At 42.8% G+C, this 27,948-nt stretch overlaps 1 protein-coding gene across 3 annotated transcripts; it reads left to right on the top strand.

Annotated features, from left to right (window-relative positions):
- Positions 1–32: 32 nt before the first annotated feature.
- LOC118236713 (PH and SEC7 domain-containing protein 2-like) lies at positions 33–27,508 on the top strand. Of its 3 annotated transcripts, none has more exons than XM_035435291.1 (17): positions 33–308; positions 1,466–1,553; positions 2,775–3,220; positions 3,851–4,474; positions 10,102–10,296; positions 11,489–11,569; positions 11,722–11,834; positions 12,601–12,659; positions 14,111–14,113; positions 14,706–14,795; positions 14,941–14,984; positions 15,677–15,876; positions 16,628–16,698; positions 17,440–17,597; positions 18,168–18,312; positions 19,540–19,683; positions 20,827–27,508. In XM_035435291.1, exons 3-17 carry the CDS (start codon positions 2,844–2,846, stop codon positions 21,031–21,033), a joined length of 2,511 nt encoding a protein of 836 aa, XP_035291182.1. In that variant the 5' UTR covers positions 33–308; positions 1,466–1,553; positions 2,775–2,843; the 3' UTR covers positions 21,034–27,508. The 3 variants fall into 3 exon arrangements, with proteins under 3 accessions (XP_035291182.1, XP_035291180.1, XP_035291181.1); XM_035435289.1 differs by having other exon boundaries at positions 3,824–4,474; XM_035435290.1 differs by lacking the exon at positions 14,111–14,113 and having other exon boundaries at positions 34–308; positions 3,824–4,474.
- The last annotated feature ends 440 nt before the right edge of the window (positions 27,509–27,948 follow it).

Genomic DNA, 27,948 nt, shown 5'->3' with positions numbered 1-27,948 from the left:
TGGTCTCACAATGCTGCTCCGTTTACGACGTCTTTTCAGCGCAAACGTGAAACAACAGCACTGGGCTCACGCACGCCACGCACGTACACTCCACACTCCACGAGCTGTCAGCTCGCCGCTATACGCCGGCTGGACCTCCCGCGTGGCAGATGAGCTTTGTGGCCGTTGTTCGGCGTTTCTACGGTGGAAATCACTCGCTGCCAACCAACGGACTGTCCAAGTGCGTCCGGCCAATGCCCTGACCTTTTGGATAAGAAGGAAATACATTTACGCTGCACTGCTGACTACTGGTGTTAAACATCTATGTGGTAAGTATAATTCCCAGTCAAATATTAATTGTTCTCATTGGGAACGAAGCAGGGTTACTGCATGTAATCTTATCCACGCACAATGCTATTAATTATAACTGGCGGATGCTAGTAGAGCGTTTGGGTGGTTTATAGTACCGTACAATTCCAAGTAAGAGTGTTTAAAGGTGAATAAGTAATCAGTGCATTGCTTTATCAGAAGATGAAATCGGTGCAATCAGGACGCCCCTTGATATACAACGCACGCTGATGATACCTTTTCCCGTCCGATGTGTGCTGTGGAGTTTTTTTCTGTTTGGGGTATGAGACTCTGTTTGTCATGCAGCGTGCTCGCGCAGAGAGGTTTTTCACTGTTTATTTAGGGGGGAGACAAATTACCAGGCTGATTCAGCGCTCCCCGTGCGTTTCCCAATCATGCCGTTGTCATGGTGACAACACTACGGGTTTCCACTAATGTGACAGCGCCTCGATTTCTGTCCGCAGATTTTATGGATGATATTTTTTTATTAACACATTAGCATTTTTCTAAGGGTTCACCGTATGTGAGTTACATTTTGCTTTAGCAAGCTTTCTTTTCTTTTGGGCTGGCCGATTGCAGGTAATAGAACGAACAGATACATCAGCAGGCAAGTATTGACACCCCCCACGCCCCCCAAAATTCCACAATTAAAATCACGGGCTTCCGAATTAATCAGTATCTTAAATATTATTGTATATATTGTATATATTGCTGGCACTTCAATAATATTGCATATTATTGTATACAATATATAATATTATTGTATATTGTATATACCATAAAGACTTCAGAGCGGAGAAACGCTTATGCTGCAAACGCTGAGACTGCGTGATCACTACCCATTGTTAACCATTAGGAGGCGATGCTCAGTAGGCTATTTAATCAAAATAAGGGCAAAGAGACCAGCTCAAATTAAGATGAACTCAAGACACAAGATGCACCCACCATGCAGTGCTTGTACTATATTCTCTAAGCCTGATCCTTGTGTGTGTGTGTCTGTGTGTGTGTGTGCTTATTAATTAAGACATAACTAAAAACACGAAAGTCACGCAAGATCAGTTTTCCTGACAATATTTCACCTTGAGGCTGTGTGATGGGTTGAGGATATGAATGACCCTGCATACGTTTTTTTTTACAGCACAGTAATTCCCTCTGAGTTGCAAACACAAGGGAAAATAAAGGAACTCACTGTGACCAACAAGACAGAGAAAGGAAGTGAATGTCAGGTAAGCCATCTTTCCACTGTGTGCAGGGTCTGTGTTTAGGCCCTTGACTTTGCCTCAGAGTGGGGTGGGAGCTGCAGTGTCTGACGGCCTGGCTAATGAACGGGGTTAGTGGGTCACACAGACGCTCAGCGGACCATGACAGGCGGTAGTGAGCTGACCACTACTGACACACGGTGCTGTAGCTGAGGGGGGGGGGGGGGGGGGGGGGGGGGACATGAAGGAAATTTGAGAGGACGTCTTTGGAAGGGGGTGCAGGATACTGTCTTGACTAATCATTAAGTCTGATTGTTCTGCCCCTCTCTTTTTCTGCACATGTGGAGGCTGCTGTTAAATTGGTTAAACATAAAAGATGCATAATATAAGTATAATAGGTATAATATAAGATATACAGGGTGACTTGCAGAGCTAACATTTTACACTACATAGGTTTATACAGCTGAATATTTTACTCAAGGAATTGAGGCAGTACCTCACTTGCAGTGTTCTACCTGGGATTCAAACCTGCAATATACCGATTAAAGGTTTTACTCTTGTACCTTTGCATCATGCCAGTGAGATCCCTAAAACTTTACCCTGCGTATGTTAATGTGTGAAGTCCCTTTCATGGCTGGCTCAAGAAGAAGTTGACCTAGCGACAGAATGAGGGAGTACCCAGCATCCTGTAACATGCTGAGAAAAAAAAAATACAATTATCAGTTTCAGGAGTTAGCAGGAGATTGGCTGGTTGCTTATGTCATTTGGAAAACTAGTTAAAGCGTTTCAGTACTAACTTTATTGTGCTTATCTATGCTTGTTGTAGGCTCTGTAATGCTATCAGAATATTCAGTGACAGGTAGTGTAAATTTCAGTTGAAACTTTCAATGATAACAATGACGACGAGCTGCACGTATGTAGTATCCCCTTCCAAGGATCTCAAATTATAGGGGTGGAGCGACTCACCTCAAACGCCACCTGTGCAATGCTCAGCTTCCATTTTGTGGCAGAACCCACACGCTGGGGTGCAAAGGGAGGATTTGGCTGATTAAAAGGGGGTTTGTTTTGATAGCCAGATTAAAGTTTCCCAGAACATTTAATGAATGGGAACTGCTCACCTAAAAGACTACATTTCCAACTGCACCATCCTGGCCCCAGCGTGCCGGTGCTTCAAATCTGATATATTGCTATCTGTGTGTGCTGGGGGGCCTGGGCTTTTAAACTGGCACCTCACATCTGCTTTTCCAGAGATAGGACCTTCATCCCGGTTCAGGACCCCGACGCAGGACCCCAAACAGGGCGGCATCCTTGGCTAACATGACTCAGGAGACATGCAGCCCGGGCCCCCAGACAGACACGCCCCCTCCAGAGCCCTCCCAGCCCGTGGACCACGGAGGGGTGCCTGGCTCGCTCCAGGAGGGAGGGGGGGCGGTGGAGGGAGGCGCTGGGGCTTCGGTGGAGAACGATGAGAACGCGAAGCGAGAGAAAGGAAGGAGGCGGGGCGAAGGCAGTCGGTCGCAGCCGAACGGGGAGCGGTGCGGAGGTGCGGGAGGTGCAGGAGGTGCGGGGAGCAGGAGGGCTCGGCCGGACTCAGAGGGAGCGGGCTCAGGGGCGGGAGTGGTCCACGGCGGGGCCACGAGGAACGGGGAGATCCGACCCGCCAAAAATGCCCAGGAGCTTCAGGACACTGAGGGGTCAGTGAGCAGGAGGAGAGAGAGAGTGTGTGTGTGTGTGTGTGATTGTAATTGTGTGTGTGTGTGTGTGTCTGTACATGACTGTGTATGTATATTTGATTGTAATTGTGTGTATGTGTTTGTGTACATGACTGTGTATGTATATTTGATTGTAATTGTGTGTATGTGTTTGTGTACATGACTGTGTATGTATATTTGATTGTAATTGCGTGCATGTGTGTGTCTGTACATGACTGTGTATGTATATTTGATTGTAATTGTGTGTGTGTGTCTGTACATGACTGTGTATGTATATTTGATTGTAATTGTGTGTATGTGTTTGTGTACATGACTGTGTATGTATATTTGATTGTAATTGTGTGTGTGTTTGTGTACATGACTGTGTATGTATATTTGATTGTAATTGTGTGTGTGTGTCTGTACATGACTGTGTATGTATATTTGATTGTAATTGTGTGTGTGTGTTTGTGTACATGACTGTGTATGTATATTTGATTGTAATTGTGTGTGTGTGTCTGTACATGACTGTGTATGTATATTTGATTGTAATTTTGTGTCTGTGTCTGTGTGTGTGTGTGTGTGGTTCTGTATTTTCTTCCTCAGGTCCACTCTTCCCCATTTTCCGCACAGAGTTGCTGAATGGAAAGAGACCGACGAGGAAGAGGAGGAAGACGAAGCAGGCCGAGCTCAAAGGAGGGAGAACCGTGACCGCTTCAGCTCCACGTTCGAGCGCATGGTGGAGAGGGCATCACAGGAGGAGGAAGAGGAGGAGGAGGAAGGGGGGCAGGGCGCACCGAAGAACCGGGACGGGTTCAGCTCCACTTTTGAGCGCGCGGTGGAGTCAGAGCTCGCGCGCGGAGAGTGCTACAGCAGCCTGGACTCGCTGGACGCGCTGTCGCTGGCAGACGAGACGCACAGCTGTGTCAGCGTCCGCGCGCCGCTCACCCCCCTCATCCAGCAGAGGGCGATGGAGAGCTGGGACGGGCCCGACCTGCCGGGCCTCGGCACCGTCCTGGAGCAAGAGGGCGCGGTCGCGGCCCCGGAGGCGGAGTCCTGGGAGGCGGGACTGCAATCGGCGACGGGCGCCAGGAGGCCCCGCAGGGCGTCTCCTGGGAGACGGTGGCGGAATTCTATCACCAGCAGCCAATCGGAGAATGTGCTGAATCGCCCCCAGCCCCGAGCACTCCCAAACGGATTCTGCTCCGACACCCAGGGATCCCTGGGTACTCCCAGCACCCTCACAAACTCTGCCAGGTAAGACCCCCTCACCCCTCCCTAACTCTGTGAGGTATAGCAAAGTTTTAGGCGCTTCTGTTTACAGTTGGTCCGTGTAACATACACAAGTGCCATATCACCACCACATCCCCACCCCACCTGAATCCTCACTTCACAGATGCCTGTTGACTGTCAAAGCTACAATTACAGCTGCTTTTTCTGTTTGTTTGTTTATTTTAAACTCCCTCTGTATTATGGTAATAATGATTAGAAATAAGACAGTTATTTTGTGCACTCGTAATTTTATTCATTTAATTTTACTTGTGCTGTGTTTGATTCCAGCTTTCCAGAAAATATATATAATGTTATGGTATATGCGCTGGTGACTGCACTGTGATGTGCAGTCCGTATGGTCAGGACTGAGAAAGCTCAAGTTGCATTCAGTTCAGTTCAGTCTATATTTATACAGCACTATTTACATGCACTGTCACCAAGGCACTGTACAGGACACTTTATAGTTGGTCATATGGTCATGGGTGGCAGTGTAGTATAATAGGTAAGCTGGTCTTGTGACCTTGCAATCTAAAGATCACAGGTTCAACATTTGGGTTAGACTCTGCTGTTGTACCCTTGAGCAAGGTACTTAACCTGCATTGCTTCAGTATATATCCAGCTGTATAAATGGATGCAATGTAAATGCTATGTGAAACGTTGTGTAAGTCGATCTGGATAAGGGCGTCTGCTAAATGCCCGTAAGGTAATATAATATGGTGAATGGAACTGAATTCTGGAATGGGGTGTTACTGAATCTACTACGACACTACATGACAGTACAAGATATTACACAAAGCTAGAGGAAGGACCAAAAAATCTTCAAAAAAAAAAAAAAGTAGAGTTCTTTCTAAGGTGGGGTCGTATGTTTGTGGTCCTTGCATATGAAGCCGTTATATAACAAGCAGTGGCTTCCTGCCGGTCGGAGCTCTCTCTGACCCATTGTTTTCATGGTGACATCCGACTTGGCCTTCCTTAGAGTTTTGGCCTTTCTGAAAAGAGAGAGTCCGAGTTGAAAGTCAGGACATCCAACGCACTATATCTGCACTGAGTGCCAAAACCTCCCATTTACCACCCCTCAAAAGCCAGGCATGAGCAAGGGAAGCTTTTTATTGCAAATAACTAGGTGACAAGGTTGGTTTCAAATGACCTAAAGAAATTTAATTGAGACACCTGTCTGTTTTTTTTTTTAAAGCACAATAGATATCCATGATATTTAAGCCATAAATGCTCAAAAGGCTGACTGTAAATATGCTACCATTCCAGGCTTAAACTCTCTGGAAATGGAAATCAAGAACATCCTGTCTGAAATGTATCGCTGTTATATGTTTGGAAACTATACATATCTGTCAGTATAGGGACACTGAAATGCCCAGACACGGAGCCGTTTAGACTGCTATATTGAATTTTACTAAAGCAGATGGTGTCACTCAACTTATCTAGTGTGTGATCCACAAAACAATTCTCGACTCACAAAATTACAAGATATTGCAAAACAAAACACACACACACGCACAAACAGAACGTCCTTAACAGTCTCCCATAGTGTATCACCATTTTAAAGTATTTTCTCACAGGCATATCACGCAGGTTCTCTGGTTTAAAGCACTGATAGATTCAAGTGTCATCATTTGACCTCGCTATTTATAGAAAGGCTACATACTAATATATCACTGAATTGCACGTGAATACAACATTCCACTCCATAAGTGAGTCCTCTCCCAGTCAAACGGAAAATAATCAGGATTGCTTTTCCTGAAATAGACTTCTATTTCTTAAGTCTTGGAGAACAAGATTAACATTATGATAAACTGCAGCACAACACTAAACGCTATAACAATAGACTCTGTTTATCAAAATGTAATTCACTCATATATTGGTCTATTTGGTGATTAACCCTCAGCAAACATGAGCTTTTATGTTGTTCTTTTTCAGAACAAAAGCGCATTTTGGTCGCGCTGTTCATTATGGTTGCAGAACTGCTCGTGTGCAGCCCCGTCGGAAAAAAGCCGACTTCGGCTCCAGCACAATGCAATAACTCTGTGTGTTGCCGTCGGATACCCCTCCCCTTTCCTCGCACTTCCCCGCATTTGAGGACTTCCCAACCTTTTCACTTCCGAACGAAAGGGAGAGAAACGGATCCTCACCATTATTATACACCCGCACGATGCGCTCACTAATCCAAAAAATAATCGGGGAAATACGGCGTAAGACCGAAAGCTGTAGGGTATCACGGAAGGTTTCAGTGTTCATTTCAGGGATTGAAAATATTTAAGAACCGACATACTTCGCTGTGGGCGAATGGGGACGAGAATGGATTTACACGATCTTTGGGAAGCAGTCGAGTCCCTCTCTGCTGAACACTTAGCCCAGTAAATCTGGGAAGAAAATGTGGAAAGAGGAGTATAACGTGCACTTTAACTTTCTTCTGGAGTTGCTGTAAGTATTTTAGCGTTGTTAGTTGAAATGCCAACAAGTGTCCGAAGTATGTCCTTGTGTCCTACGATTCGTGTACGCCCAGCTCATAAAATGACCGCAGGTAGTAAATTTACAGTAATTACTGATATTATGAAATCATTCAGAAGTAACCGTTTCCAACTGCAAATATTTATCCATCAGTGACCTGCGTATGGACATTGCAGATTGGCAGGTACTTGACTCATACTTCTTATTCCACTTTTGTCATTTGTCCTATAACGATGATTAATAATATTAATTCGACCCAATATATTGCTCATGTGGTTTAATTGTTAAGCTTTTGATAATACTCCCCTCAAAGAGATTTTGAGATTTTTTTTCAAATTGCACGAAAGCGCTCTTTTATCTCGCGCGCTGCCCAGGCTGAAATGATTTTTTGGAAACGGTATGTACACAATGTGCTGCGTAACGGCATGCGCATTTCCGAAGGGAACTGGGAGTGTTACTTATTGTTAACCGGGTGGTGTTTGACCTCACCTTGATATCTGTACAGATCTTTTTTTCCAGAAAATTGAACAATATGATTCGTTAATACTTCATGGTGGGAAGTAATTCAGGCGTAGGAGTTTACTAAACGGAACAAGTGATGTCACCAACTATCTTGCCACTGGAGAGGTCAAAGTGGAAGTGGGTATTGTAGTTGAGTTCATATAGAAAAATATGGCTTATTAAACCATTATTTGTGATGTGACGTGATTTTTGATCTGTACCTCCAATGGTTATTGTAATAGTGGAACTTGCCCTCAGTGAAGCCCCATAAGATCATGGAGGAATATGTGTCATTTAGAAAATATGATAATACTGAAATTCAAAATATTGCAGTAATTTGAGCCAAATAATTTATTGTCAAATGCTCTCATTACTACCATGCCCTTTTTATCATTAGACAGGAGACATGAAAAAGACATGGCATTTCAGTTAATATTTTGTTGCGGCCCTGAAAACATGGACCATACCTATTAAATCACTGAGTCTATTGTGAAGTGGAAAAAATGCTGGTGAGAATTGGCGTTTGCTTCAATAGAGTAAATCAATTAAAGTGCAGGTCCAAAATGTGGTTAGGCTATTGATATCCGTATTTCTACACATTGTTCTGTGCATTCCAAAATAGATCAGAATCAAATCGGAAGTCTGTAAAGAAAGCAGGTACAGAGAGTGGTGCAAAGGATCTCAGTAACAGAACGCAGACTTGTTCATTGACATTGTTAAAATGATGACCTGCATCTCTTCTCAAAGCACTGCAGTGATGAGAGAAAGGTTAAGAAGAACCTCTCTCTCTCCCCCCCCCCTACTGACACATCTGATAAGCCCTGATATTCATTACAGGCTTTTAGCAGACACTTTTATCCAGTGTAACTTACACAGCTTTTGCAGTTTCTTACATTGTATCTGTTTTATATAACTGTTTATACACTGGAGCGATTCAGAATAAGCACCTTGCTCAAGGACACAACAGCAGTGTCCAACCTGGGAATTTATCCTGCAACCCTTAGATTATGTTACTCTGGTTCCCTAGCCATTATATCACACTGCCACCAGTTTTTCCTGTGGGTGTGCATGTGTGAACAATGCCAATGGTGGCGGAGATCAATCCTGCGCATGTCATGAGCATGTAGCCTCAGAGTCAGCAGGCCGTGCCACATCACACTGGTAAATGTTGTTGCGCCCTTTCAATTAACAAACTGCAAATATGGCCAAAGAAGAAAATGCCTTTACCCTCATGCCTCAGTGGATGGTTAAATTAGAATTACATAAAAGTACGGAATTATAGTCTCAGTGAGCTGGCAGATTGTTCTAATTCTGAATTGCCTCATTTCTCCGAAGTACCTTTATATTGCTGTGAATGGTTATGTTGGTTGCCCTTAGGATAGGGGTAATAATTATGATAAAACTGAAGTAAGAACTTCCCCCTGTAGTGTGTGATTACTAGTTATATAAAATAAAAGACCAAACTAGTAATTACACAGAAAGAGAACTATGAGAGCTGCAAGGTGTGACCTCCAAGTCCGTACCTGCTTGCTTTATGTTCAGAAACATACACCAGGTACACTGGTTACTGCAGTGTGGTTGATATTTGGGAATCCCATTTGAGAAAAGGTCATAGCTGTAAGAAACCAAGGCCCTTGTTTTAACCCCTTGAAGATTAGGATTTTTGGAATGTTTTTTTTCTTCGGAAGTTGGTGTTCTAGAATTCTATTATTTCAATTAGCAGTAGCAATTGTTACATCGGCATTAGAATGTTCAGTCAAGATTCTTGACTCAAGAAAATTCTAATTACACATTTGTGATCTTACATCTTAAAGGGCTAAAGTGAAGACCAGAACTTGTCATTTACAGAATGAGTTTACAAGAGTGATATTTGTGCTTGATTTGCTCAGAATATAGGTTTGGCTTGTTGCCGTTTGATTTTCTAAGCTGGAGATTCCCACAGGCAGAGTATAGGTAGGTGTCCGCAGTTTGAGTATTAAGCACTTCAGTGTAATTTTACTGGTCAGTTAATTAATTGATTTATCAATCTATCTGAAGTTCAGTCATCTATTTAATCAGGTGTACACAATATACTCAATTTCACAGGCTACAACTCAGTTAACAGCTCATTATATTCTGGAAAAATCTATTTGAGCTGGAACCAAGGCCAGCTTACACAGGGGTCACAGGACTGAGATTTGGAAACGGTGCTGTACAGGCTTCAGGTGCTCGGGAACGAGCAGTTCACCAGGGCCTTAGCCTGCATGCTGATGACAGAAACTTCCTCCAAATTCTGCTGCTCGAGTGACCGGGAGCAGAACTGCCTCTTTCCATGCAGGAAACGCAGTCACTCCAGCAGGAAGTGTCTCAGTTTGTGAGTTCACGTCTTTGGCTGTTCAGCATGACAGTGCAAAAAAAAGGGTTGATTTCAGTGACTATGGTGATTACTCTGCTTCCGGCTGTCCTGAGCACTGCTGAACAGAGAGAAATAGAGAACACTTAAATTGTTTGACTGACCAGTCACCCTTTAGTGTAGCAGAGCCAATAGGGTAGTCCATTGTCAAGTTAAAAGATTCGGTCACGGTGTTGGGCCTCTTGCTTGGGTAGGGTAATAAGGCGCTGCACATTGGTACAGAGGAACCCACCTGACCCTCTTTGTTATCTTTCAGTGATGCTGACCTCACGGACTCTCTGTCCGACTCCGACTCGGAGCTGGGAAGCCTGGAGCGGCTCGAGCAGGGCAGCACGGACACGCTGGCCAATGGTTGCCATGCCAACGGCGATGCCGCCAAGCGCCTGGCCAAACGGCTCTTCCACTTGGAAGGGTTCAAGCGGTGTGACGTGGCCCGGCACCTGGGCAGGAAGTGAGTCTGACTCGCCCTCTGACACACCCATTCTTACCTCTGACTCACTAGGAAATCCCATCTGTCATTTATGTACATAGCGACAGGGGAGCGTCCAGTAATGTGCCAAGCTGGACTTCAACTGAGTATTGGTTTTCTCCTATGCCCCCTTGCTCATTCATAATGATTACTTTTCATACCAGGAACCAATTTAGTTGCCCTTCTTTGTACTTTCTTTTAAATTTTTTTATAGTGTACACATTACTTTAAATGTGGCATTGTCTCAGTACAACCCACCCAGATCAGTCAATATAAATGAAAATATCATCAAGATCAGATATAATCCCTCCTACAGTTACTCTTTGTATTGTACCTCGCAGCCAATTTTGAACGGTTCTGATATAACGCATACACTAAATAATGTCAAGGCGGCTCCACTGAAAATAACGAGTAGCCCGACTGCCTTAAAATCTTGAGCTAAAATCTTGCTATCTGAATCTATTTCATAGACAGGGGCATATTTCAGGGGCGACATAGCTCAGGAGGTAAGAGCGGTTGTCTGGCAGTTGGAGGGTTGCCGGTTCAATCCCCTGCCCTGAGAATGTCGAAGTGTCCCTAAGCAAAACAGCTCACCCCTAATTGCTCTGGTGAATGCGAGGCATCAATTGTAAAGCGCTTTGGATAAAAGCGCTGTATAAATGCAGTCCATTTATTTACCACAATCCTACATTAACGTCCTTTTTGTATATCCCAAGTAGTCAAATCCAATTATCCTTACTGTGAGTAAAAGGGTCAGTTCTTGAAATTTCCTACACGTTAGGGATTGTAACTTCAGAGTATTATTTTTATATTAGTTATTAGTTTTTGTCTTCTCTTCTTCAAGCTTTATTAAAATATAGTGGAGAATTTCATATTTATAGGACGCTAGTATGAATAATTAAAATCTGATGATACTGGCCAATTCAGATGCAGCTATGCTTTACTGCCACAACAGCACTGTATCACATATTGTCTAATGACCAAAGAGGCTAGAAGAAAAGCTTGCAAACATAATAACACAATAATAATGCAATAACAATGAAATGTAGTCATTTGAATGGTAACTGCAGAAGCAATTACAGTTTGATAGAATTTTGTAATTTCTGTGTTTGAACAATGTCCCAATAAATTGGTTCTCTCTCTCTCTCTCTCTCTCTCTCTCTCTTCAATTCAGTAATGAGTTCAGCCAGCAGGTGGCGGCAGAGTACCTACACTACTTTGACTTCACCGGCTTGCCTTTGGACAGAGCCCTCAGGTACCTAGATTGCATGGGCCATTTATTCCAGTGGTGGCTTATCAAAGGCTCTTGTCTGCTGGAGCACTCCTGCAGCACTGTAATGTTTCCATGGTTTTTGTCCACTATCTGTGTATGTGTGATCACATGACGATGCGTTCCTGTTCTATCAGAGTGTTCCTGAAGGCGTTCCCCCTGACAGGCGAGACCCAGGAGAGAGAGCGGGTCCTCATACACTTCTCCAGAAGGTTCCGCCAATGCAACCCGAACTCGATTATCTCAGAAGGCAAGTACACACATCTTTCCAACATTCTGGAACACATATATGCATGCGTGTACATGCACGCACACACACACACACACACACATGCACTCACACACACACACACACACACATGCACTCACACACTCACACACACACTCACACACATACAAGACACACATATTCTTTATTACACACACACATGCACTCACACACAAACATGCACTCACACACACATACACACACGCACACACACAGACTTGCATATACGTACACACGTGCGCACACACACACACACTCAGAAAATGAAAATTTGCAAGGACACACCCAGAGAGACACCCATAAGGAGACATACAAACAGGGAGAGAGACATGACACACACATGCACAAACAACGAGAGGGAGATGCACACATACACACAAACAGAGACTTACACACAGGCATACACACCCACAGAGCGACACACAGAGGGAGAAGGAAAAACACATACGCACACACCTCACACCCACACAGGCAACATATGTCTGACATAAATGATGAGGCTGTCATTCACAAGATGAGTTCTTGTGATCGGAATACTGAAGCAATACAGGTGGACATTGTACAGGTTATACAAAAGTAAAATAATATTCATACTATACTCACTAAGAACTACATTGTTTCTAATTCACTCCAGAAAGGATACTATTTTAGTGTTTCTCTGCACTCTTAATCTTGAGCTATGTGGTAAGCACATAGACTAATTAGAAGGAAAAATAAAGGTTTAACATTTTTTAAAAATTCATTGTAGATGGAGTCCACACACTAACCTGTGCCCTCATGCTGCTGAACACGGATCTGCACGGACATGTATGTAAACCCGCCCTCACCCCCCAATACGTACATGCAGTGAGATGTGCATAAGACTTCATGGATCCCATAATGGGGGGGACTGGCATATAAATGTATCAATGACTCTAATCTTCCCAATCAAAATACTTTAGCTCTCCACAGGAGAAAGTTTGATTGGTTGAAATCGGTGCGTCATTGATAGCATATGACGAGGCCTTCCATTTTGGGTCTTATGATGCTTTTCTTTGCCATTAGTACATACAGTGTGCGTACCCATAAAAATCACTGCCCCGCTCATCCTCATGTTGTCAGAAGTATGCAGATAATCACAGCTCCATACACAGTGACCCCTTCGTCCTCTCTAACACCCTGTTTCCTAGATTCAGTCAAACACATTTAGCCAGGTAAGGGTATATGCAACTAAATCAAATCAAATCATTATTAAATTTTAATTCTGTGAAACAAACCTTAAAGCTCTTAAAGACTGAAAAATTTGAGAAAACAGGAAAAGATACGGCCTGAAAATTGTGGTGTTTGGATATTTTTAAAAATCGAGTGCGCTTTCCCTTTTCAAAGATTTGTATACAATTATTAAAATACAGACCTAAGTGTGTTTGATTGAAGCCCACTTTGTGTCTCTCTTATTTCTTGTTGCTGTTTGAAGTATTCCTTTAATTTGCTGTTTCGGTCACCTCCCTGATGTGACTGTATCAGGTGAAACACTGGGTGGATCCGGTACAGCAAGACGGGCTGCAGTGTAGCGTAATGGTTAGGGAACAGGTCTTGCAACCCGAAGGTTGCCAGTTTGATTCCCAGGTAGGAATCATTTTACCCTTGAGCAAGGTTCTAAACCTAAATTGCTTCAGTATCCAGCCGTTTAAATGGGTCCTGTGTAAAAGGTTGTGGAAGCCGCTTTGGATAAGAGCATCTACTAAATGGCTGTAATGTAATGAATAATACTATTCACAGTTTGTGCGTTTTATTGCACGACAGCTGTGAACACTACCTGCGGCATATTAATGGCTGAATAACCACGCCCATACAGTTAGTGTGTGTACTGATGGCATTTTTTTTTGGTTGGTTTTGCTGTGTGCTGTTTTTGGCTATGTTACACATGGCCGATGCCCAATGCCCTTATTTAGAATGGGGTAAACTAAGCACCATCCCCATTTGCATGTAAATTTGTCATTGAAATATATGTAGATAAGAGATAACTCAAGCAGGTGCCAGATGGAACCGCGCCTGTGTTTTGCACCCACTTCAGGTGCTTTGTGAGCCGTATGCGAATCAAACAGATTTTTGTCCGGTACTTACGATGGTTTTACAGGGACAGAAACAAAACAATTCTTTTGTGGATTCCCCCCTGATTCTTTTAACAGTGTGCTGATGTTCTAACACTTTTTCTGCATACTGTAAAACTAACAGTGTCTGTCTCTTTTTCTTCTGCTCATGAATGCTGTCCTCTTCAGGCGGTAAGTGTAGCTATTCTGTCCTGTATCTCTGCCATCTCCCTGACACACTTTTCCCTCCTCCAATCAAAATAAACCCATGAATTTGGTGTGCCAGTATCACCTTGTGAAATAGGAATGTGTAGACCACCATCTAGTGGATGGACATGGTATAGCATGTATAAATCTTCAGTGCAAGCCATCCATCCAGTGGCAGATATCTGTTTTGCTGTGAATGTTTATGAGATTACATAGATTATTAAATTGTGATTGGATTTAAGATTGCTCAGATTATCACTAAATGTCTTTTACAGGTTAATTTAGCAGGGTATTTTGGTTTTGAGGAGTATAGAGCTGTCTAGAGATGTTAGGATCAATTGTTATTAAACTAGTGACTAGTCAATGCAGACATTTTACTTTGTTTTAAAAAATTGGTTTAATTGTCTTGTGTTTGCATGTGTGTGTGTGTGTGTGTGTGTGAATGCGTGTGTGTGCATTTATGTGTGTGTGTGTGTGTGCATGCATGTGCATGTGTGTGTTTATGCATGCGTGCATGTGTGTATTTATGCGTGTGTGTGTGTGCGTGTGTGTACACACATGCATATATGTGTTCCAGAACGTTGGAAAGAGGATGTCTAGTCAGCAGTTCATTAGCAACCTGGAAGGGCTGAACGGTGGCAGCGACTTCCCAAAAGACTTATTAAAGGTAACGAGCGCCGCTTCGTCATTAGGGTTACCGTGGCAACAGGGGCACAGCGGCCGCGCGGCGACGGCTCCCAGATTCACAGCCAACTCAACGACGGTGTTTTTTTTTTTTTTTTTTTCCCTTCTCTGCGTTTTTCCACTGGCAGGCGCTGTACCATTCAATCAGAAACGAGAAGCTGGAGTGGGCGGTGTGAGTATCCTGCGTCTGCACCCTCTCCGCTTGCACTCCTCATTAACAGGCTGGGGCCCCCGGTGTGTTTGCACTGCAGACGCAGGCACCCGCCTCTGCGGCCCGACTGAGAACACAGCACTCTGCCCAGCACGCCCGCACGGAGCTGGAAGAGCTGGCCTGCAGGTCAACAGCATCTTATCAGCACACTGGGCCATGATGTGTTATAAACGCTCCACGTTCTGCTAAAAACGTGGGCATGCATAGCACTGCTGGGTCATCGAATTTAGGACACTTCAAATTACATATCCACACCAAGCTTTACAACACCAAAGCCAGGAAAAACATAAACCTTTCGAAAAAATGTTTTGGACAAACTAAAAAAAAAAAAAGCAGTAGATATTAGACACTCTTGTCTTTTTGACTGAGAGTCACTCAAAGTTATATTCCCCTGAAAAGGTTTGACGCTCCTGCTGATTGCTGTAGGTTGTGCACAATCACAGGTTGAGCGTGGTTATGGAGTCATGGCTGGATGAGAATGTATCGTTTGATTAAAGGTTTATCCGAGTTCCATTTATGCTGCCGTCGCCCCGGAAACCACAGCAGCTTCATGGAGGGAAACTAGCGGTGTGACGTGCATGCAACACCAACGTGTGGCAGAGCATTCTGGGTGGCCTTAAACCCGCCCTCCATGCGCCTGACTGTGTTCCCAGTGAGGAAGAGGAGCTGAGGAAGTCTCTGTCCGAGCTGGTGGAAGGGCAGCCCGACTCTGGGGGGAAGACGATGATGACGATGACGCGTGTCGTGGATGGCGGTAACCCCTTCATCGCCATCCCGCTGGTGCGCAACGCCGCCACCTACAAGCACGGCGTCCTCACGCGCAAGAGCCACGCCGACATGGACGGCAAGCGGAGTGAGTGCCCGGCCAGTCGGGGCTGTTTTCTTACGGCCTGGGGCCAATCACCGCTGTTCTTTTCTGTGCTGGACTGGGATGGGCGGGGCTAATATGGGCTTTACTGGACTACATCGGGCTGGGCTATTCTACATTAAAATAATGCAGACTGCCATGTGCTGGGCTGAGCTGGGATATTCTGAAGTAGCCTGGGTTATTTTGAGATTAGATAGGCTAATCTACTGTAGGCCAGAGGTTTGCAACCCTGGTCCTTGGGTGCTGATCTTAAAATCAGCACCCAAGTGAGTTAACTGTGTAATGAACTGCTCTAATGATTAATTAAGTACAGAGTAATAACAAAAACCAGCAGAGCTTGTGGCTCTTCAGGACCAGGGTTGCTGACCCCTGATCTTGGCTTTTCTGCTCTGTGCTGGGCTGAGCTGAGCTATTCTGGATTAACCTCAGGTTATTGTGTGATTAGGTGGGCTACTCTAGGATGTCCTGCTCTGGCCTGAGCTAGGCTTTTCTGGATTATCCTGAGTTATTCTGGGATTAGGTGGGCTAATCTAGGCTGTCCTGCTCTGCTGGGTTGAGCTGGGCTATTCTGTATTAGCGTGGGATATTCAAGGATTGGGTGGGCTAACCTAGGCTGTCGTGTTCTGTGCTGGATTGAGCTGGGCTATTGTGGATTTGCCTGGGTTATTCTGGGATGAGGTGGGCTAATCTAGGCTGGGCCTGGGTGTTCTAAATCTGTGCCTGCTCTCTTCATCAGCCCCTAGAGGGCGCCGCAGCTGGAAGAAGTTCTACGCGGTGCTGAAGGGAACCATTCTGTACCTGCAGAAGGTGAGGATCAGGGGAACCCTGTGGGCAGGGACAGAAGGAGGGGCTGGGAGCTCACCCTCAAGCATTACATCATCCTGCCCCACTTCTGTCTCTTTTAGTTCATTTTGACCCAATTTTAAATCCTGATTTTCCTCCCGGTGTAGAATACACAGTCACTTTTATATATCGCAGCAACCCTCCTCCATGAATTCAGGAAAGCGTGGAGGGGTACACACTGAAGATATTCAGAATTGAAAAGCACAAAGTATTGAAAAGGAGGGGGGACAATAATTTTGACACCTGTCTTTCTGAAAAGGAAAATTATAGTGGTTTAAAACACAACTTTTTATCTGAACTATTATATTTGCTGAAAACAATGTATTTTCTCATTTTTGTGCACATTCCATTTAGGTCATTACTTGTGTGGTTTATTTTTAGAGCCTTTATTGGTTATCTTTTATCAAGGTGCCAATAATTCTGGATCTGACTGGTCATGTCTATATGATACACCCTCAATCATATATTTCACGATGTGTAATTTGCAGCACCTCTCTATGGTAAAGATAATGTGAAAGGTATTTCAAAGTATTGGTATGACTCATTGCTCAAAGTTATTTTCAGTTAGGTCTATAACATGCTCATATGAGTGACTCTCATTTAATTATTTGTCTTAAAAGCTCTCTTCCTACGTCTTCATAGCCAACTGTACATAATGCGCCAGATCGTCTCCCTGTCTTGTGTCTGTCTCCCCCCGGTGGCCAGAATGAGTACAGACCGGAGGAGGATCCGTCGGAGGGGGATCTGAAGAACGCAGTGCGCGTGAACCACGCCCTGGCTACCAGAGCCAACGACTACAGCAAGAGGCCGAATGTGCTCAAGCTCAAGACCTCCGACTGGAGAGTGTATCTCCTGCAGGCCTCGTAAGTTCCCCTCCTTGGCTGAGAAATCCTGCAATCTCGAAAACGTGAAAGATCCCTTAGAACGCGTCCGATTCAGAGCACGCCCTAAAGGGGCTGAGCTGGATTCTAGGGAAATCACCATGGAAACACGCACTATAAAAAGTTCGCCGCTGCGGAGAATTAGCTTATTTCATTTAGCTCACCACTTTCTGTCATCTTTCATTGTGGTTTAAACCATCTGTGTGGGATTACGCCTACAGGGGCATGAGAATGTGTGAGTGCATAATTGAGCCTGATTCTGCACATCAGAGAGTGCGTATGTGTGTGTGTGTGTGTGTGTGTGTGTGCGCGCAGTGCGCAAACATGCTTGTTGTGCCTGGTGCTTTTCATCATTTGCTGAATATCTTACCAGCGGCAACTATGGGTATTATGAGCTAGGTTATTTTTGAAAACCACCTCATGTTAAGTTGCTCAGTGTACCACAGAATTAGCCCATCCAGCACTGGAACCTGCAGCCCTCAAGTTCCTTCTGAGGCACAGCACACTGACCCAGATTCTGCACGTCTGTGTCTTTATCTCTGGGCGTGTCAGGAACGAGGAGGAAATGATGTCATGGATCCTGCGAATTAACCTGGTGGCGGCGCTGTTCTCCGCTCCAGCCTTCCCCGCTGCCATCAGCTCCAGGATGAAGTTCTGCAGACCGCTGCTTCCCTCCACCGCCACCCGACTGACCCAGGTTCAGTTCTGTCGCCCCGCGGCTGCTCTCTCCCACTCATACGGGCACATGCAGATATACGGGCACACATAGCCCCATTCACAAGCACACACAGACATGCGTAAACATACAAACACACATGTGTACGCATAGCCCCATTCACCAGCACACACAGACATGCGTAAACATACAAACACACATGTGTACGCATAGCCCCATTCACAAGCACACACAGACATGCATAAACATACAAACACACGTGTACGCATAGCCCCATTCACCAGCACACACAGACATGCGTAAACATACAAACACACATGTGTACGCATAGCCCCATTCACAAGCACACACAGACATGCATAAACATACAAACACACGTGTACGCATAGCCCCATTCACAAGCACACACAGTTATGCATAAACATACAAACACACAAGCACATATATCCCCATTCACAAGCACACACAGACATGCGCACGTATACACGCTTACAACGCTCACGTGCACACACAAACACAAGTGCATACAGACACAGAGCATGTAGTTATGCATGTGCATATAAATACACATATGCACTCACATGCAGAAATACACATACACACATACACACACATACAAAGACTTGTGCACATGATCAATGCATGCCGGTAACTTGCAGAACTTGGCCATAACCTACATATTCAGTATCATTTAGTTCAATATCAATATAATTGAAATCAATGTAATTTTAGTCACTATAATTTTTATGCAGAACATATGAGGTTCTTTGATAAATGCTCCACACACTTAAAATTGTCGTTTAGAAGAATGTAAATTTAATGATGATAAAATTATAAAATGAATGTCAGCATAAGGATCTAAATGTATTATTTTCCATGTTGCTATTGGAGACTTGGAGGTGTCTGATCATTAAATGTGTATTAAAACGAGCAAGGTATTTCCTCTGTTCTTTCTCTTTCTCTCTCTCACTCTCTTTCCAAGTGTTGACGGCAACACAACCCTAGCCAGGGGGTTACCATGGCAACCAGCGCCCACATCTGTGCAGTTGGACTGCGAGAGATCTTTCTTTTTCTCACTCTCTGTCATACACATAAACACACACGCTCACACATACGCAAAACACAAACACACACACACACACACACACACAAACACCTTGTCATTTTCTGGATGTGAGCTTTTAAACTCGCGCAGTTCACAGTAACAAGGAACCCCTGTTGGTGTGTGTGTGTGTGTGTCCCTCGCAGGAAGAGCAGCTGACCTCTCATGAGAACAAGCTGAAAGAGATCCTGCTGGAGCTAGAGGAAACTGACAAGGGACTGCTGGACCTCTCCGGCAAGGCCAAGGAGTCCGAGGAGCAGTGGCTGAAGAAGCACTATCTGGCCTTCGAAGTGAGTGCAGCCGCCGCAGCCAGCAGTGGCGCCCCCGCCTGGACGCCTTCGGTCCGCGTCATACGGAGAGGCGCGCACACGACACGGGGCGGGGCGGGTTTCTTTTCCCCCTGCACGGTCCGTTTGTTCCATTTTCGGGAAAGGGAGGGAAGGGAAGGGAAGGGAAATGTCTTGCGCAACAAAATTAGTTGGGTCACGTGGCGGGGGGGGGGGAATGGGGGGGAATGGGGGGGCGCCCACCTTCGAAAGTGGGTGTGAGCAGAGGGAGAGAGGGCGGCTGAAGACCAGGCGATGCTGTCATTCAGGGTGTGTCTTGCGTCAGGGCCCATTTTGTGTAACTGGGTAATCGCTACAGACTTTGCTACAGCCTCAGTCCAAGCCTGGATTGTTAGCCGCTACGCCACGCAGCTGCCTGTCCTGCTCTACCTATCTATTCTAGATATATCTATTTATCTATCTATGTACAGAGTTTCCCACAGGATCCCAAACTGAAACAATTCTTACAGTCATGGTCTCAGTTACAGGCAGACCTTTATGCTGTCAGAATGATTTGGAGGATAATATAATCGCATACGAATTGTAAACATAAGTTAATGGCTTTAAAGTCATTGATGCCTGATATCCAAAATGCCCTCATTTCTAAACACAATGATTTTCATCAGTTTCAAATAAGGTAAGTAGGCCTGACTATTAACTGTAACTGTTGCCATAACAGTAATGTTATGGCAACCTAGCGGTGATGCAGTTTCTTCCTCCTCCTCTTCAAGCCTTCTTTTTTAAACAATTTTTCTATACTCATCTCTGTCAGAAGTGAAAAGTTAATGTTTTCTTTACCTATTTAATCTAACGTTAGCTGGGTGAATGCTAATGCTTGCTAAATGCAAGCTAACATTTATCCAAATAATGTTGACAACTTTTCATTCTTGGTTAGGACAGGATACGCTCTTTTGAAAAATTGTTCATTACAATCAACTGATTACGGTTATATCTGTAATATAATATTGTCATTGCTGTTATTTAGTTTTCATTAATTCTATTGACCTTGTCTCTCAGTGCCCTAGCTGTGCATGCCGGGTTTGATCTGGCGATTTGAGATAAGTTTGGTTGCGTTTTTGTCTGAAGCCTCAGTTTTCTCCCCGACAGAAGAGTCGATACGAGACGTACGTGGCGCTGCTGCGGGCCAAACTGCGGCTGGGGCACGAGGACCTGGGGACGCTGGAGGCCAGCTTTTTTGGCAGGGAGGGAGGCGCGACACACCTGCGCAAGACCCAGTCCAGCCCCTCCATCAGCCACGGCCGCTGGGTCAACGGACGGACAGAGGCCACGCCCACGCCGGGCCAGCGGCCCTGACGCCCCGCCCCTTAACCGAAGCAGCTCGGGAGGCGTAAGGGTCGCCCGGGCGACCAAACGGCTTGTTAAAGAGTTGTGCTGCAGAAACAGAGGGAAGGGTGTAACCGTTTTTCTGTTTTACGACGCGCTGCAAATTCCACGACTGGAAAGAGCAGTGCTCCTGTTCCCCTGTCGTACCCCACCTGGCTCTTCCGATATGACACTACTGCAAAAAGAAACAGAAAAGACTGAATCACAGAAGCAGTTTCATGCATTCATACTTGGAAACATTCTCCCTTCTTTTGTGTGGCTTTGGGAGCCCCCCAGTGTCTGAAGTATTTGAGCAATGGTGTAATGTTTTGTTATGTAAAATTTTTTTCATGAAGTTTCCCTAAAAGGGAAAAAACAGTATGATTTTTTCCCAGTGACTGTGTTACAACAGAACCGTTATTTATTTACATGGTATGCAGACTCTTACATTTTTATAAACTGTTTTCCCTGTTTTTACAGCCAGAGCGGTATTCAGGTTAAGCACTTTGTTCAAAGAAACAATGACAGTGCCCTACTTGGGAAATAATCTGCCTTATTGTTATAAACCCTGCTCCTTATATTACTACACCATACTGTCAATTTTGTTGCACTTTATGTTCATGTTTTATATATTTTTACACACATACATACACACACAAACATATATAAACAATTCAAAATGTTTTTTTATTTATCTTTTTGTCTATTTAGAGAATAAGGTTGTACATACAGTATTACAATCGACAATATCAGAGAACTGCCTAGATTAGATCAATTTGAAGGGCATTGATTATCCAGTGTATGCATTTTTATGGAATGTTAAATATTGAGAATGGTGAACTCTAATGTATGTGGAAACTAAATGTATGACCTTTGACCTTCATACTCTAATACCACAGATTGTATAGAGTAACCAGATACTCAGGTGCTGCATTCATTCCATCATCTGTATTTCTTAATGACAGTTATCAAATGGTAATAAGAGTTGTCAGTGCTATTTTATATTACAGAACATCCAGTGATATCTGGTGAGTCTAAATGATCTGTGCTTATATATTACTTTTCCACTGTTGGAACAATTCTGAGCCATTAGAGAACATAATTATAGGTACAGTGTTGTGAAGTACTTGGCCCCTTTCTGATTTCGTCTTACTGCATATTTGTCATACTGAATAGTTTCAGATCTTTAGACAAAATATAATATTAGACAAAGGAAACCTAATTAAAGGAAAAATTCATTTTTAAATTATATCATTTATTTAATGGGAAAAAGTTAATTAAACAGTCATATCACCCATGTGAAAAAGTAATCGCTCCCTTGTATTAATATCTGGTTGCAGAAATAACTGCAACCAAACACTTCCTATAATTTGATAGCAGTTTTCAGAGAATAGTTTTAGCTCACTATTCTTTGCGGAACTGCTTTAATTCAGACAAATTGGTTTTCGAGCATGAACTACTTGTTTCAAATCCTGCTGCAGCATCTCTATTGGGTTAAAGTCAGGGCTTTGACTGGGCCTGTAAGGGTAACACCAATAGCCGGAGGCAAACAAAACATGGCGAAACAGCAGTTTTTTTTTATTTATTTTTTTTAAACAGTGCCAGTTCCCAAATAAGTGCAAAATATATACAGTGAATAAAAATACTAGAAAATAAAAACTACCTAACAGAAGGAAAAATACAGAAATAAGAATTGCAGTACTTTACACATTTGGCTATACCTTGTGGCCCAAAGTCTGCTATGCATGTTTAATCCAGACTGCCAGGAGGAACTGTGAACTCAGTGCTTTATACAAGTAGCTCCTCCCCTGGCATGAACCACCATAAATTAAATCAATTATCTTAGAACAGCCAAACTACAATAAATGAACAATACAGAAAACATGAAACCAATTACATAAATAATCTATAACCTAAGAAAAGAAAATAAAGGCACTCGAAATGATCTATATGCAAATTATAAATAAATAAAAAACTTCCCCCCTGTAACCTGATACTGCAGTGGTAGCTGCCATCTACCCCCGTCTACATTAGGTTGGTTTGTTCTCTTGCTCCGTTGGGCAGTGCAAGGAGCTGAGACACGGAAGTGAGTACGTTTAACATGGTTTTAACGGTCAGTGAAAATAGCTGCGATGCGTTATTCAACCAAAACATTTAAACAGAAACATTTACACGCTAGACATTTAACACACGAATACATGACAATTTTCCCCCATAAGGAATAAACCGACATTTTGGGAAAACAGTTTCGCTGTCTTTAATAAAACGAATAACATGGTTTACAGGCTCGTCACGGAATCAGCCCGTGACAAGGCCACTCCAAAACTTTAATTTTGTTTTCCGCCATTCAGATGTGGACTTGCTTTTGTGTTTTCTATCATTCTCTTGCTGTATAACCCAGTTGTGCTTCAGCTTGAAGCTCATGGTCAGATGACCAGACATTCTCCTTAAGAATTTTCGGGTTCAGAGCAGAATTCATGGTTCCTTCAGTAATGGCAAGTCGTCAATGTCATGAGGCAGCAAAGCATCCCCACACAATCACACTACCGCCACCATTGACTGTTGGTATGGCTTTCTTACTGTGAATTTCTGTATTTACTTTCCATCCAATATAATGAGATACGTTGTCCAAAAGGTTCCACTTTTGACTCATCTGTCCATGGAACATTATTCCAAAAGCTCTGGGATCATCCAGGTGCTTTTTTGCAAATGTAAGGCAAGCATTGATGTTTGGTTAGCAGTGGCTTCCACCTTGCTTTTCTCCTATGAATCCCACTTTTGCCCAGTCTTTTCCTTATTGCGAAGCCATGAACACTGACCTTAGCTGAGGCTAGAGAGGCCTGCAGTTCTTTAGATTGTCTTCTGGAATCTTTTATGACTTCCTGGAAGAGCTCTCGCTGCACTCTTGTAATTTTGGCAGGCCAGCCTTCTGAAGATTCACCAAGTGTTCTACATTTGGAGATAATGGCTCTCTGTGGTTCAGGGGAGTTTCAGAGCCTGGAAACCCTTTCCAGAATGATATATTACAACAGCTTTCAAAACTATTGACATGCATATGAATAATATTTGGTGAAGACTCCCCTGGAGAGGATAGCAACACTGATACCTCTTCCAGTAATGCATGACGAGGTTGGAGAATATATCGGAGGGAACTTGGACTATTCCTCTATTCAGGAAATTTCAAGATCCTTGATATTCTTTGGTTTGTGCCTGTGGACTGCCCAATCAAACTGCTTCAATTCAGACCACAGATTTTCAATAGGGCTCAAACCTAGAGACTGAGTTGACCATTGAATAACATTGATTTTGTGTTGCTGCAACCATTTCCTTGTTGATTCTGATGTATGTCTGGGGTCATTGTCTTTTTGAAAGGTCCATCTATGGCCAAGTCTCGACTTCCTGGCTGAGGCAACCATATTTTTGGCTAAAATATCCTGGTACATGGCGGAATTCATTATGCCATCCATCTTAACAAGAGCCCCTGCACCACAAGCAGCAAAACAGCCCCAAAGCTTCAATGGTCCACCACTATATTTTACTGTGGGTATCAGGTGGATTTCCTTGTATGCAGTTGTCTTTTATTGTCAGTCATGCTGATGGTGTGCATGGCCAAAAAGTTCAGCTTTGGTCGCATCTGACCTCAACACACAATTGTAGTTCCAGTGATGCTTGGGAAAGTTCAGTCTGTGGTTTGCTCTCAGTAAAGCCTTCTTTCATGCAACTCTTCCGAAGAGCTTGTCAGTACAGAGGTGGCAGTTGATTCTGAAATTTAATAACCCCAAGATTCTACTAAAGTTCTGAAACTGTGATCCTTGGGTTCTTCTTTGTCTCTCTCACCATCTTCCTCACTGAATGTGGGGACAGGGTGCACGTGTGTACTGTTCTGGGCAAATCTGCAACTGTTCCAGACTTCAGAAACATTATTATTATTGCTCTGATTGCACTCAGTGGTATTTTCAATTGTTTATGCATTGTTTATACCCATTACCTGATTTATGTAGGAAAACAATAATCTGTTTCACTCTAGTGAAACAGGAAATGGTGAAAGGCAGCAATACAGTTTCCAGAGACTGAGATCAATTTAAAAAATAAAATTTAATCACAGATACCACTTATTTTGGTTTCATTTTAAATGTCATTTAGGGGTACCAATAATTTTGATCCCTATGTTTCTGAGAAAAATACTGTGAGGATAATTTTTATTAGAGTGAAAGTAAATTTTACCCAGATGTTTAATCAGAAATTTTTAATGTTTATGTGTACTGTTTATTTTATATAATGAATCATTTTACTCATTTTCATGGAGTGACAATAATTCGGCATTGACTGTAAACTCAAAAATGTTTTTTTTTTTTTTTTAAATTTTTTGCAACACCCTGGTCGGGGTTGATTATCAAGTGTTATGTCCTATTCGAGTTAGCAATAATAGAACACAGAAGGTAAATCACTTACCTATATATTTCCTCTCTTGACCTGATTATCACATGACCATTTTAAAATATAGGCGATTTAAATACTCTACAACGAATTGGTATTGTAGGAAGGTGTTTGAATTCAGAACAAAACATAAATATTTTAATAGATTGCCTGTGGTTTATAAGAATTTACGAGGCTACTTATAACTCAGGAAAAAATATATTGTACCATTTGTGATGGGGAATCTGCTGGTGCTTTCCGATGTAGAATTATTTTACTACTGTCGAGCTGTTTATCGCGAAAAATGACGCACTCGACAATTTAAAACAATCTGCTGTTCAACATTTGTTCATAAATAGAACAGTATTTACATTTATACGGAGCTTTTTGCAAGATAAATCAACGTGATCCCTTTCATTTGTATAGTTTCTGTAATATCCTTGTATTCGTGTTGTGTTTCAAAATGGAAAAGTAGGTCATGCGCATATCAGACTCTATCTGAAGTTGTGAATTTGTAATAGCAGCAATACAACTAATTGTTAACATGGTTCCATTTTGGTCCCTTTATCGTTCGATATCCCAGTGGCTATTCAAGAAGACGGTTAACTTTCGAATTTGCCGTTTAAAATGAATAAATACATATTAACACATTGAAATACCATTCTACGCAGGTTTGAATTAAAATACATTACAATACAGCGCCCACACAAATTGGACCCTGGAGGCACGACACTGCTGAATTATGCGCGCGCTCATTCAATACCCAACGATCTACTTTCTTCCATTTAGGTGGAGCAGGAATCTACTCAAGTTTAATTTGACTGATGCAAACACCGAAATAACACATGTCCACTGTTTAACACGTTTCAGCGTTTACGGGAGTTTTAATGTTTTCTTCAGAACCTTGGACAGTTCCAAATATTGACATCATCTGCCAAGAATAAATCCACTGGGGATGGATGAGACAAAATCAAAGCCCCGTGCTATTTTGTTCACTTTTCATTTGACTTGCATTGAAATCAAATCTGTTTAAATCAATTACTTTTCCTGCTGTGTTGGTCCTACTGTGGTGTTGCTGTGAGCATTTCAGGATCAACTGCCACAGTATCCATTTTCTGACAACGTTTTTTTCTCCCAGAATTGTACAGTAGTAGGGTATGTTACCGGATGAAGGTTCTGAATTAAATGGCCCCTCTTAGCCCGCCAACCCCTGTATCACAATCACACTCAAAAGTAGCACCTTTAGGATAAACTAAATATGCCTGCCTCCCTCTCTTGTCAGGTTAATCCTCACCATTTTGTTTTGGAATTTTTGAATTTTTAAGAGACCATATCCATGTTAAATCCATTTTGTTTTCCGTTATGGCATCTTTTGTTAGGAATGGTCAAATGTTTTGACTGGTTTAAAATGCTTTTTAGGCAAGTCCCCAGATTCTAACTAAACTCGATACTCTAATTCAAAAAGCTCATACGGTCCTTAACTTAAATTTGACCAACACATTCACAAGTGTTGCTTTGTGTTGCTTTCTTTTGATGCTGAAATGAATGAAAAAAAAGTTGTATTCACCAATTTATTTGTAAATGAAAGCACATTGTGTACAATCTTTTCTTCACGTAACATATTGTACAACAGTCTTTATTGAACTTTCTTCGAATGAGACAAGAAAATGTAAAAAGTTTTTATTATTGTAATCATAAATCCTTTTCAGACAAAAGATATTTGCAAAAAAAAAAAAAAACCAAAAAAAAAAAAACAAACACTGGGAGCCATCAGAGGGCGTTGGATAAGAGGGTACTGTATGTCTAAGCAAAATATTCTCACACACACACACACACACACACAAATGTATGCATGCATGCACATCCATGTACACACAAATACTGTACCAGCATGCACATGCAGACACAATAACATGAATTTGAAGAGTTCGCAGAAAATTGAGGAATGATTGAGGTTGCCAAAATGTATTTACCTCTAACCTTCTGTTCCCATGTCCTTGTCATGTCATAACCATCTCAGCAAAAGTTTTCAAAGTTAAAAAAAAAAAAAGTTACACCAATCATGTGCTCGATACCCACGTGTTTTTAAAACTATTACAAACTCTTTCCATATTCATTAGTTTCAAAATGAGATCAAGTTACAACTAAACATTCACCTGCATTTCACACAAACTACCAAGTTCCAAAGCAATGTTACCTGTGCTTCTGTGCTTTCACTTATGCAACTTGGTCCTGTTTCTTCATCTTGCCTCACAAGTGACTGTGGTCTTTGTATCATCAATGCAATTGATTGTGTCAACTAGTTGACTAGTGTCAACAGAAAGGAAATGCACAGAAATGCTTTGAACAGATACATTATTTGTTTAAACTCAGCTGTATTTTCAAATCATCTGCACTGTGTATTTATATTGGATCAGTGCTGTGTTTGTGAATGGTACAGAAGTAAGAAATAATAATAGCACAGCAAGTAGTATCATACGGTATCCAAAT

Source organism: Anguilla anguilla, chromosome 9 (assembly GCF_013347855.1).
Source record: "Anguilla anguilla isolate fAngAng1 chromosome 9, fAngAng1.pri, whole genome shotgun sequence".
NCBI lineage: Eukaryota > Metazoa > Chordata > Actinopteri > Anguilliformes > Anguillidae > Anguilla > Anguilla anguilla.
The sequence above is the reverse complement of the archived record's forward strand: the minus strand, read 5'-3'. Positions and strand labels throughout refer to the sequence as shown.

Coding starts and splice junctions, on each gene's coding strand:
- LOC118236713 (XM_035435289.1), top strand. CDS start 2,844: ATGACTCAGGAGACATGCAGCCCGGGCCCCCAGACAGACACGCCCCCT. Junction 3,221..3,823: donor GAGCTTCAGGACACTGAGGG/GTCAGTGAGCAG, acceptor TTTCTTCCTCAG/GTCCACTCTTCCCCATTTTC. Junction 18,313..19,539: donor CCGCCACCCGACTGACCCAG/GTTCAGTTCTGT, acceptor TGTCCCTCGCAG/GAAGAGCAGCTGACCTCTCA.